At 40.4% G+C, this 12988-nt stretch overlaps 1 protein-coding gene across 1 annotated transcript in view; it reads left to right on the forward strand.

Moving 5' to 3' along the window:
* fgd (faciogenital dysplasia) overlaps positions 1-12988 on the forward strand; it is a 150921-nt gene that overhangs the window by 86681 nt on the left and 51252 nt on the right. The window contains exon 3 of the mRNA XM_062052759.1: positions 7280-7438. Within this exon, the coding sequence (XP_061908743.1) occupies positions 7280-7438 (159 nt within the window). The remainder of the gene's footprint in view (positions 1-7279; positions 7439-12988) is intronic.

A 12988-nucleotide genomic window follows, 5' to 3' on the forward strand; every position in this document is an offset into this window, starting at 1 on the left:
TAATAGGAAGTCTGACTTCAGGCTCACCTATAAGACTGAAAACTGTATCACGATATCAGTGTTCGATATCGCTCGATATCGATTATTATTGATATTTTTTATGACCGCTTTCTTCCCACCAAGAAGAAAAAACATATCGAAGGTTTTATCAAACACCTTTTTATTGATATCGATGACATGTTTATCGCGATACACATTGATATCGCTATATCGCTCTGTCATAGTCAGACTATCTTGTAAAATGTTGGACTATTTATCAGTAAATCTGACAGTGTTGGCGCTAGGAATCTTCAAAATGGGGTCCCAGGGACTCCAAGTCATAACCACAGTAAATTTTTTGGGATTCCACTTTTTTGTAAGCGTTTTGAAAGAAAATGAGAAATGTATGCATTATCTTGTAATAGCTCACATTCTATATTGTGTTTTGGAAAAAGGTTGTCATAAAAACCTTACTTTAATTCATTAAAACTAGAGATGTCCGATAATGGCTTTTTTGCCAATATTCCGATATTGTCCAACTCTTAATTACCGATTCCGATATCAACCGATACCGATATATACAGTCGTGGAATGAACACATTATTATGCCTAATTTTGTTGCGATGCAGTAAACAATGTAACAAGGTTTTCCAAAATAAATCTACTCAAGTTATGGAAAAAAAATGCCAACATGGCACTGCCATATTTATTATTGAAGTCACAAAGTGCATTATTTTTTTTAACATGCCTCAAAACAGCTGCTTGGAATTAGGGAGAGCATGAGGAGGTCGAGGTGGGCAGGTTTGGGAGGGGGGCGGGGTTGAGGTGTGGGGGTAGGGTGTAGCGGGGGGTGTATATAGTAGCGTCCTGGAAGAGTTAGTGCTGCAAGGGGTTCTGGGTATTTGTTCTGTTGTGTTTTTGGGGCGGTATGGCGTAGTGGGTAGAGCGGCCGTGCCAGAAACCTGTAGGTTGCAGGTTCCCTCCCCGCCTCTGGACATCCAAATCGCTGCCGTTGTGTCCTTGGGCAGGACACTTCACCCTTGCCCCCGGTGCCGCTCACACTGGTGAATGAATGATGAATGAATGATAGGTGGTGGTCGGAGGGGCCGTAGGCGCAAACTGGGAGCCTAGGTTCCGTCAACCTACCCCAGGGCAGCTGTGGCTACAAATGTAGCTTACCACCACCAGGTGTGAATGAATGATGGGTTCTCACTTCTCTGTGAGCGCTTTGAGTATCTAATAATAGAAAAGCGCGATATAAAATCTAATCCATTATTATTATTATTATTATTCTTATGTTGTGTTACGATGCAAATGTTCTCCCGAAATGTGTTTGTCATTCTTGTTTGGTGTGGGTTCACAGTGTGGTGCATATTTGTAACAGTGTTAAAGTCGTTTATACGGTCATCCTCAGTGTGACCAGTATGGCTTTTGACCAAGTAAGCATTATTTTTAATCGTTTTGACTATTTATTAATAATATGGATTATTGATTAATAATTCTGACTATTTATTAATATTCTGGCTATTTATTAATATTTCTGACTATTATTAATTCTGCATATCAATAATTCTGAGTATTTATTATTATTCTGGCTATTTATTAGAAAGTTTGACTATGTATAAATAATTCTGACGATTTATTAATAAATCTGACTATTTATTATTAATTGTAATCATTCTGACTATTAATTATTTTGATTATTAATAATTCTGACTATTTATTAATATTCTGACTATTTATAAATAAGTCTGCCGATTTATTAATAAGTCTATTCATTATTAATTCTGATTCTTTTTTAATCATTCGGTTTTTGTATTATTATAGTATTTGGTAATAATTTGGTGTATTTATTAATCGTTTTGACTATTGTATTAATAATTTGGATTATTTATCAATAATTCGGACTATTTGTTGATAATCTAACTATGAATACGTCTATTTATTATTCATTGTGACTTTTTACATTTTTCTGACTATTGGTAGAGTGGCCGTGCCAGCAATCGGAGGGTTGCTGGTTACTGGGGTTCAATCCCCACCTTCTACCATCCTAGTCACATCCGTTGTGTCCTTGGGCAAGACACTTCACCCTTGCTCCTGATGGGTGCTGGTTAGCGCCTTGCATGGCAGCTCCCTCCATCAGTGTGTGAATGTGTGTGTGAATGTGAAAATACTGTCAAAGCGCTTTGAGTACCTTGAAGGTAGAAAAGCGCTATACAAGTATAACCCATTTATTATTTATCATTTATTCTGATTATATAATAATAATTTATAAATAATTCTGACTATTATTATTTTGGATAGGTTGATTGGCAACACTAAATTGGCCCTAGTGTGTGAACGTGAGTGTGAATGTTGTCTGTCTATCTGTGTTGGCCCTGTGATGAGGTGGCGACTTGTCCAGGGTGTACCCCGCCTTCCGCCCGAATGCAGCTGAAATAGGCTCCAGCACCCCCCGCGACCCCAAAAATGACAAGCGGTAGAAAATTGATGGATGGATGGGCTATTTATTAGAAAGTTTGACTATTTATAAATAATTCTGACTATGTATTATTAATTCTAAAAAAATATGTTCTTAATCATTCTATGTATTAATAATGCTGACTATTTATAAATAATTCTAACTATTTATGAATAATTCGCGGTCTTTATAAAAATGTCTGACCATTGTGCCAGTAGCCTGTGATGAATGTGAGCTAATAATAACAATAATTGCGTGCATGAATATTGTGTGATAGCATCATTGTGCTGCAGGCTGAAGTTGGATGGAAAGCTCACAACAAGTCACATGTGTCCACAGGCGTTACAGAAATACTATTGAATCATTACTGATAATTAAATCAAACACAACATTTTATTTTATTTTAGGGGCTTGTAGATGTTTTGGTTGTAGTTCTGTGTGATTTATTTATTAATGTACTTTGTGTACAGTAGGTAGTTGTGTGTGACGCAAGTAAACACTCTGCAGGACTGCATGTTCGCACATGATATCACACACAAGTAAACACGCTTCAGGACTGCTTGTATCGCACATGATATCACACACAAGTATAAACAGTGTGCAGGACTGCTTGTATCGCAATGATATCACACACAAGTAAACACGCTGCAGGACTGATTGTATTGCACACGATATCACACACAAGTAAACACGCTGCAGGACTGCTTGTATCGCACATGATATCACACGCAAGTAAACACGCTGCAGGACTGCTTGTGTCGCACATGATACCACACACAAGTAAACACGCTGCAGGACTGCTTGTATCGCACATGATATCACACACAAGTAAACACTCTGCAGGACTGCTTGTATCGCACATGATATCACACACAAGTAAACACTCTGCAGGACTGCTTGTATGGCACTTGATATCACACACAAGTAAACAGTTTGCAGGACTGCTTGTATCGCACATGACATCACACACAAGTAAACAGTCTGCAGGACTGCTTTTATCGCAGATTGTATCACACACAAGGAAACACGCTGCATGACTGCTTGTGTCGCACATGATATCCTACACAAGTAAACACTCTGCAGGACTGCTTGTATCGCACATGATATCACACACAAGTAAACACTCTGCAGGACTGCTTGTATCGCACATGATATCACACACAAGTAAACACTCTGCAGGACTGCTTGTATGGCACTTGATATCACACACAAGTAAACAGTTTGCAGGACTGCTTGTATCGCACATGACATCACACACAAGTAAACAGTCTGCAGGACTGCTTTTATCGCAGATTGTATCACACACAAGGAAACACGCTGCATGACTGCTTGTATCGCACATGATTTCACACACAAGTAAACACGCTGCAGGACTGCTTGTATTGCACATGATATCACACACAATTAAGCATGCTGCAGGACTGCTTGTATCGCACATGATATCACACACAAGTAAACACGCTGCAGGGCTAATTGTATCACACATAATATCACACACAAGCCAACACGCTGCAGGGCTGCTTGTATCACACATGATATCACACACAAGCCAACACGCTGCAGGACTGATTGTATCGCACACGATATCACACACAAGTAAACACGCTGCAGGACTGCTTGTATCGCACATTATATGACACGCAAGTAAACACACTGCAGGACTGCTTGTGTCGCACATGATATCACACACAAGTAAACATGCTGCAGGACTGCTTGTATCGCACATGATATCACACACAAGTAAACAGTTTGTAGGACTGATTTTATCACGCTTGATCTCGCACAAAAGTAAACACTCTGCAGGACTGCTTGTATCGCAAGTGATATCGCACATATTTAAACACTCTGCAGGACTGCTTGTATCACACATGATATCACACACAAGTAAACACGCTGCAGGACTTCTTGTATCGCACGCAAGTAAACACGCTGCAGGACTGCTTGTACCGCACATGATACCACACACAAGTAAACACGCTACAGGACTGCTTGTATCGCACATGATGTCACACGCAAGTAAACACGCTGCAGGACTGCTTGTGTCGCACATGACACCACACACAAGTAAACACGCTGCAGGACTGCTTTTATCGCACATGATTTCACACACAAGTAAACAGTTTGCAGGACTGCTTGTATCACGCATGATATCGCACAAAAGTAAACACTCTGCAGGACTGCTTGTATCGCAAGTGATATCGCACATATTTAAACACTCTGCAGGACTGCTTGTATCACACATGATATCCCACACAAGCCAACACGCTGCAGGACTGCTTGTATCGCACATTATATCACACACACACAAGTAAACACTCTGCAGGACTGCTTGTACCGCACATGATACCACACACAAGTAAACACGCTACAGGACTGCTTGTATCGCACATGATGTCACACGCAAGTAAACACGCTGCAGGACTGCTTGTGTCGCACATGACACCACACACAAGTAAACACGCTGCAGGACTGCTTTTATCGCACATGATTTCACACACAAGTAAACAGTTTGCAGGACTGCTTGTATCACGCATGATATCGCACAAAAGTAAACACTCTGCAGGACTGCTTGTATCGCAAGTGATATCGCACATATTTAAACACTCTGCAGGACTGCTTGTATCACACATGATATCCCACACAAGCCAACACGCTGCAGGACTGCTTGTATCGCACATTATATCACACACACAAGTAAACACTCTGCAGGACTGCTTGTATCGCACATGATACCACACACAAGTAAACACGCTGCAGGACTGCTTGTATCGCACACGATATCACACATTTTACATGCAAGCACATTGTTATTTTTTTGGTATGAACCGATATCCAGTATCAATCTTGGATTGGGACTGTTTTACTTATTCACGTGTAATATTATTCAAATGAGATTAAAGTGTAGTTTTCTTTAGTGGCAAGCGTCTTGGTAAGATTTCAATTGATCGTCGTAGCGATGCAGCCATCTCAGGTGGCCAACAAGATCTGATGTGTTGAAGCGTGATGTCTTTTTTCAATCCAAGCCAATTGTTTGCGGAACATTTGGTGCAAACAGCGCACGCAACGTCTTCCCCTAGTGGACGCCGTGTTTGTTTACAGGGGAAGCTGGCGTCTTCCCACAACCTGGGAAAGGAGCACTTGATTTGCTCACCCCAACACACCTACATCACAGTAGGGCTAATTTCGCCTCATTGGATCGTTTTTTGCCGCAATTTTCATGTTATCAAATGTATCGACGTGAAGTCATACCAGCACGATAATTCCCTGATATTTATCGTTAAGTCGTTAAAATTTAGATAAGAACTTTTTTGTCAACTGTTTAACTCAAGATGGACATTTTGTGATAACAAGTACTTTTATTGTGAAATCGCATCCTCCTCTTTCCTTTCACTTCAGAGATGACTTGTGTCTTTCCTATTCTGTGTTGTTGTTCTCCGATTATATTAGCTTGATTTTCACAAACCAAAATATTCAATATGAATTTAAAAAGGTGTTTATTTATTTTTATTGAACATTTTTAAACACTAAATATTCACGGTAAACCAACATATTAAGAGAAAATTACAGCTAATTTTAATCTGTAAATCGTGTGATGTTTTTTTTTATTAAAAAAAATTCTCTTTTGTTTGTTTTTTATGTCTTCTAATATGTAGCACTTTGAGATTTGATGTCAAATGAAAAGTGCATGATAAAGGAATATTTTTTTTATTTTGTATTATTTATTATTATTATAAAGACACTTCCAATACATTACAATATTTTCAAATATCCACCAAGTTGAGCTTCTTTACACAAACAAAAATGTCAAAGCCCTTCCAAGGCTTCCGGTTGTTAACATTGAATTTTTTATTGTCCTGATGTGGATCAGCTCCAAGGATGTCTTTGTGGTTTTTGCAGCCCTTTGAGACGTTTGTGATTAAGTCAACTTCGATTGATTAAATAATTAAAAGAAAGTAAAGCAAGAGGCGTTACAAATAGATTTAAAAAAAAAAACACATAAAAAAATACAAATTAGGCTTATTTAAAACAAATTTAATTCCTCCAATAAAGACAATAATTAAAAGTTTTTTTCTACTTTTACCATTTTCCAAGATTTTATTCATAATTTAACATCATTAATCCAATGGGATAATTTAGGTTTCACTTCAAAAAATCCCTTTTTATGTATGAAAAACTTAGCTTGCAGCATAATACAAACGTAATAAAAACTACAAAATTCCCGCGGACATTTTGACGGCCCTGCTATTTGTGCCGAGTGTCTGAATCCGTGAGTTTTAGGTGTAACTGTACAAAATGAGGTGCACAGCTAGCCTAAAACAATGGCGTGTTTTACATAAAAATGCTAACACTTAGCATGTGTGCTAACGATAGCATGATAACAGTCAGCGTGTTTCATATACCAGGTTATACGACTCGAAGGTGTATGTATGGCTGCGGAAATAGAAAAAAAAAAGTGTAAAATTAGATGAAAAAGTTAGCAAGGTTAAGTTAGCTTGCTATCATTTGAATGCTAACAGTTAACGAGTGTCGCTAGCAAAACTAGCTCAAAAAGTTAGCGTGCTAATGTTAGCATGCTAGCAAGCTAACATGAGCATGATAATAGTTAGTTTGTGTTAATATTAATAATCACTTTTACATTCTTACCTTTTATAAAAATACGAAAAAAAAATAAAAAAAATTGGAGTGTTTAGGGGAGCACTTTTCACTTCCTGTCTCTCACTTCAGGAAATCAACTTTGGACGCCTTCCTGCTTCTTTCAAAATGTCTATTTCTAAATGTACTTTTTCATGCACACACTCGATGAAGCTCATCACGGTCGTCGTTCTTCCTTCTCCTCAGACGTCCCCGCAGCCTCCTCGCAGCATCAGTGCGGATCAGCTGACTTCCTGTCTTCTCCTCGCCTGCTAAAAAAGGGACAATGTCACGAGAAGGCCGCCATCAAGCCGCGGCATCAGACCACCACCTCGCCCAGACCGCCTGCTGCGCAGAAACCTCAAGGTACCAAGTAAACATCCGCCCGTAGAGGGGGTGTTCAGGGCCGATACTGATACCGATTGTTTGTCGTCAAGGAGGTCGATAACTGATACATTCATGTGCAGTAAAAGTTATCAAACATGAATATTATATGTCAGTAAACATCTGGACAGGTTGTTTTTTGAACAATATTTTGGAGATGATCACATTGTTGATGTAGATGATAGCATTGTTGATGTAGATCAGGGATGTCAAACTCAAATACAGAGTGGGCCAAAATTTAAAACTGAACAAAGCCGCGGGCCAAGGTTGAACAAATTAACCTTTTAATAGGGACCCAAACAAGTTTTGCATTGAATATTGAACAAGCAAGGCTTATATAACTTTATAGTGACATGCAAAATTGAGTTTCAAATAATAATAATAATAATTAAAAAATATCAATGGCATATCAAATACAATTTGAAAAAAAATGTAATGCCTCTTTTCTATTTGCAGCCTTCTGAGGTAAATATCACCATTAACTTTTTCCACAGGCTAATAAATTAGGAAATAAAATAACAATGAATAAACCAACCATTCAGGACTTAAAACTGCTCAGTTTGCAACACACTGATCTAATCTGATGTGCCCAAGCCAGATACCTGCCATCTTTTGTTGGATGCTAGTTCATTAATGTCGGGGCTCAGGCTTTGAGCTGAGGCAACCTTCATTATCCAACGAAGGTGTTCATCAGTCTTTATATCCCACAGTCTTGGGGGCGTGCCTTAGAAGACTGCTTTAACGTCTTCTATGAGCTGTCGTCACGTCCGCTTTTCATCCATTCCAACAACGTGCCGGCCCAGTCACAAGATATGTGCGCCTTCTGTACGCACACACGAGTGAATGCAATTCATACTTGATCAACAGCGATACAGGTTACACTGAGGGTGCCCGTATAAACAACTTTAACATTGTTAGGAATATACGCCACAGTGTGAATCCACACCAAACAAGAATGACAAACACATTTCGGGAGAACATCCGCTACAACATACACCCCCCGCTACCACCAAACCCCCCCCCCCCCCACACACACACACACACCTTGTAGCGTCCCAGAAGAGTTAGTGCTGTAAAGGGTTCTGGGTATTTGTTCTGTTGTGTTTATGTTGTGTTACGGTGCGGATGTTCTTCCGAAATGTGTTGATGTAGATGATCATATTGTTGATGTAGATGATGACATTGTTGATGTAGATTATCATAATGTTGATGTAGATTATCATATTGTTGATGTAGATGATCACATTGTTGATGTAGATGATTCAAATTGTTGCTATAGATGATCACATTCTTGATGTAGATTATCATATTGTTGATGTAGATCAGGGGTGGGCAATTAATTTTTACCGGGGGCCGCATGAGCAACCCGAGCACTGCTGGAGGGCCACACCGACAATATTTCAATTAAATTTTGCTCAAATTATTTTTGATATACCGTAAGATAAATAATAATAATAATAATATTTTCATTTAACCGATCCATCCATCCATTTGCTACCGCTTATTCCCTTCGGGGTCGCGGGGGGCGCTGGAGCCTATCTCACCTACAATCGGGCGGAAGGCGGTGTACACCCTGGACAAGTCGCCACCTCATCGCAGGGCCAAACTTATCTTCTTTCAAAAGCACATGGCTTTTGATGGTTTTATTTTTAACACTTTCTTACACAACGCTTCCTGATATGTAATACCATGCAGAAATTTAAATTTCTGTCACTTTATCCTGCATTCTCTTTGTTGTGAAGGTAGCACGCCTGTAAGGTGATTGGCGAAGAAGGAGGAAGCGTTGCTGTTGCGGAAATGAGGAGTGAGGATAGACGTGCGTGTGGAAGGAACGAGATAAGTTGAGCTGTGTTAGTATAGCTTGGTCAATAAAAGTTTAAAAAGAGCATCAGACTTGGTGTGCACTTCTTCTGGACGCTACATTTGGAGTCAGAAGTGGGATGAAATGCCTCCCAGTTCGCCTTGCCATCAAACCTGGGAGTCTTCATTGAGGGCGGAATTCTTCCATGCCAAGCAGCGTGCGCTGCACCTGTAGACGCTGCCTCTGTCCTTCCTCCCCCTCTCTCTCTTTGCGGTGAGCTCCTCACGTTCTGGATTCACACATACATCTGCAGTCGCTGCCGGCACCTTTAGTCCCCACTCAAAGTCCTTTCCCTCCCGTTCCATCTTGACAAAGTCGCCAGGAAACATCGTGGCACGTACCTCCCGATGACGTAGCAGGCTGAGCACACAATTAAGCAGCGCAGTATGCACAAAGATTTACTTCTGACACCAATTGTAGCGTCCAAAAGAAGTGCACACCAAGTCTGACGCTCTTTTTAAACTTTTATTGAGCAACCTATACTAACACAGCTCAACTTATCTCGTTCCTTCCACACGCACGTCTATCCTCACTCCTTCCGCAACTCAAGAACACAACATCAACTTCAGCAGGTCGTTACACTATATTCTTTAAACACAGCAACATGTGTACCACAAATTAAGCACACGGCTTTACCTTTACTTGGCAGTCCATGTCTTTTTTAAAACACGCCATTCGTCATCAACTTTTCTCTTTTTAGCGCATCGGGGACAACCGTGCATCACTTGTCGCCGTGCGCCTTTACTCACAGGACATACGCCCATAAATAACACTTTTCAAAATAAAAGCAGCACAGTTGTATTGCACGCACGACATAGATGATTTTTTAAATGTATTTTGTAATATGTGATTGCCGCTGCGCGCACGAGCATACGTCCACACGGAAGTAATACAAATAACGCTTTTCAAAACAAAAGCAGCACCGTTGTATTGCACACTCGAGATAGATACTTTTTTAAAGGCCTACTGAAACCCACTACTAGCGACCACGCAGTCTGATAGTTTATATATCAATGATGAAATCTTAACATTATAACACATGCCAATACGGCCGGGTTAACTTATAAAGTGACATTTTAAATTTGCCGCTAAACTTCCGGTTCGAAACGCCTCTGAGGATGACGTATGCGCGTGACGTAGCCCGGCGAACACGGGTATGCCTTCCACATTGAAGCCAATACGAAAAAGCTCTGTTTTCATTTCATAATTCCACAGTATTCTGGACATCTGTGTTCGTGAATCTGTTGCAATCATGTTCATTGCATTATGGAGAAGGAAGCTGAGCAAGCAAAGAAGAAAGTTGTCGGTGCGAAATGGACGTATTTTTCGAACGTAGTCAGCAACAACAGTACACAGCCGGCGCTTCTTTGTTTACATTCCCGAAAGATGCAGTCAAGATGGAAGAACTCGGATAACAGAGACTCTAACCAGGAGGACTTTTAACTTCGATACACAGACGCCTGTAGAGAACTGGGACAACACAGACTCTTACCAGGATTACTTTGATTTGGATGACAAAGACGCAGACGTGCTACTGTGAGTATGCAGCTTTGGCTTCTAAACATTTGATCGCTTGACCGTATGTGCGCAACTTTTTTTTGCGTATGTACGTAATTTTTTTAAAATATATAAGCTTTAAGAACCTTGGGTTAGGTGAACGGTCTTTTGGGCTGAGTGATTGTGTGTGTTGATCAGGTGTTTGAATTGTATTGGCGTGTTCTATGGAGCTAGGAGCTAGCATAGGAGCTAGGAGCTAGCATAACAAACACGCAGGTGTTTTTATGCAGGATTAATTTGTGGCATATTAAATATAAGCCTGGTTGTGTTGTGGCTAATAGAGTAAATATATGTCTTGTGTTTATTTACTGTTTTAGTCATTCCCAGCTGAATACCAGGTACCGTGAGTATGCAGCCTTGGCTGCTAAACATTAGATAGCTTGACCGTACGTGCGCGTCACGTACGTAACTTTTTAAAAATATATAAGCTTTATGAACCTTGGGTTAGGTGAACGGTCTTTTGGGCTGAGTGATTGTGTGTGTTGATCAGGTGTTTGAATTGTATTGGCGTGTTCTATGGAGCTAGGAGCTAGCATAGGAGCTAGGAGCTAGCATAACAAACACGCAGGTGTTTTTATGCAGGATTAATTTGTGGCATATTAAATATAAGCCTGGTTGTGTTGTGGCTAATAGAGTATATATATGTCTTGTGTTTATTTACTGTTGTAGTCATTCCCAGCTGAATATCAGGTACCGTGAGTATGCAGCCTTGGCTGCTAAACATTTGATAGCTTGACCGTATGTGCGCGTCACGTACGTAACTTTTTCAAAATATATAAGCTTTATGAACCTTGGGTTAGGTGAACGGTCTTTTGGGCTGAGTGATTGTGTGTGTTGATCAGGTGTTTGAATTGTATTGGCGTGTTCTATGGAGCTAGGAGCTAGCAGAGGAGCTAGGAGCTAGCGTAACAAACACGCAGGTGTTTTTATGCAGGATTAATTTGTGGCATATTAAATATAAGCCTGGTTGTGTTGTGGCTAATAGAGTATATATATGTCTTGTGTTTATTTACTGTTGTAGTCATTCCCAGCTGAATATCAGGTCACCCCCGGCTCTCACAGCATCTTCCCTATCTGAATAGCTTCAACTCCCCACTAGTCCTTCACTTGCACTTTACTCATCCACAAATCTTTCATCCTCGCTCAAATTAATGGGGAAATTGTCGCTTTCTCGGTCCGAATCTCTCTCACTTCATGCGGCCATCATTGTAAACAATAGGGAACTTTGCGTATATGTTCAACTGACTACGTCACGCTACTTCCGGTAGGGGCAAGCCTTTTTTTTATCAGATACCAAAAGTTGCAATCTTTATCGTCGTTGTTCTATACTAAATCCTTTCAGCAAAAATATGGCAATATCGCGAAATGATCAAGAATGACACATAGAATAGATCTGCTATCCCCGTTTAAATAAAAAAAATTCATTTCAGTAGGCCTTTAAGTGTATTTTGTAATTTATGATTGGCCTCACGCGGGCCGGACAGGGACGTACAAAGGGCCGGATGCGGCCCGTGGGCCGCAGAATGCCCAGGTCTGATGTAGGTGATCACATTATTGATGTAGATGATTGCATTGTTGATGTAGATGATCATATTGTTGATGTAGATTATCACATTGTTGATATAAATGATCATATTGTTGATGTAGATGATCACATTGTTGATGTAGATTATCACATTGTTGATGTAGATCATGGGTGTTAAACTCTGGCCCGCGGGCCAAATTTGGCCCGCCGTGTAATTTCACTTGGCCCGTGAGGCGATATCAAATTAACACTAGAGCTGGCCCGCCGATCATATACAGCGGCGGTGCCGCGGTACACCGCTAATTCTCATACTTGCCAAATCTCCCAAATTTCAGTGCCCCTCCCGAGAATTGTAACGTCCCCTTTTCGTCCAGTCCAACAAGTGCTGGCCCAGTTACATAATGTGTGCGGCTTTGGCACGCACATAGAAGTAAATGTAACGCATACTTGATCTTCAGCGATACAGGTCACACTGAGGGTGCCAGTATAAAAAAACTTTAACATTGTTAGAAATATGCGCCACATTAGCCCGATTGTAGCTGAGATAGGCTCCAGCACCCCCGCGACCCCGAAGGGAATAAGCGGTAGA

Source organism: Entelurus aequoreus, linkage group LG07 (assembly GCF_033978785.1).
Source record: "Entelurus aequoreus isolate RoL-2023_Sb linkage group LG07, RoL_Eaeq_v1.1, whole genome shotgun sequence".
NCBI lineage: Eukaryota > Metazoa > Chordata > Actinopteri > Syngnathiformes > Syngnathidae > Entelurus > Entelurus aequoreus.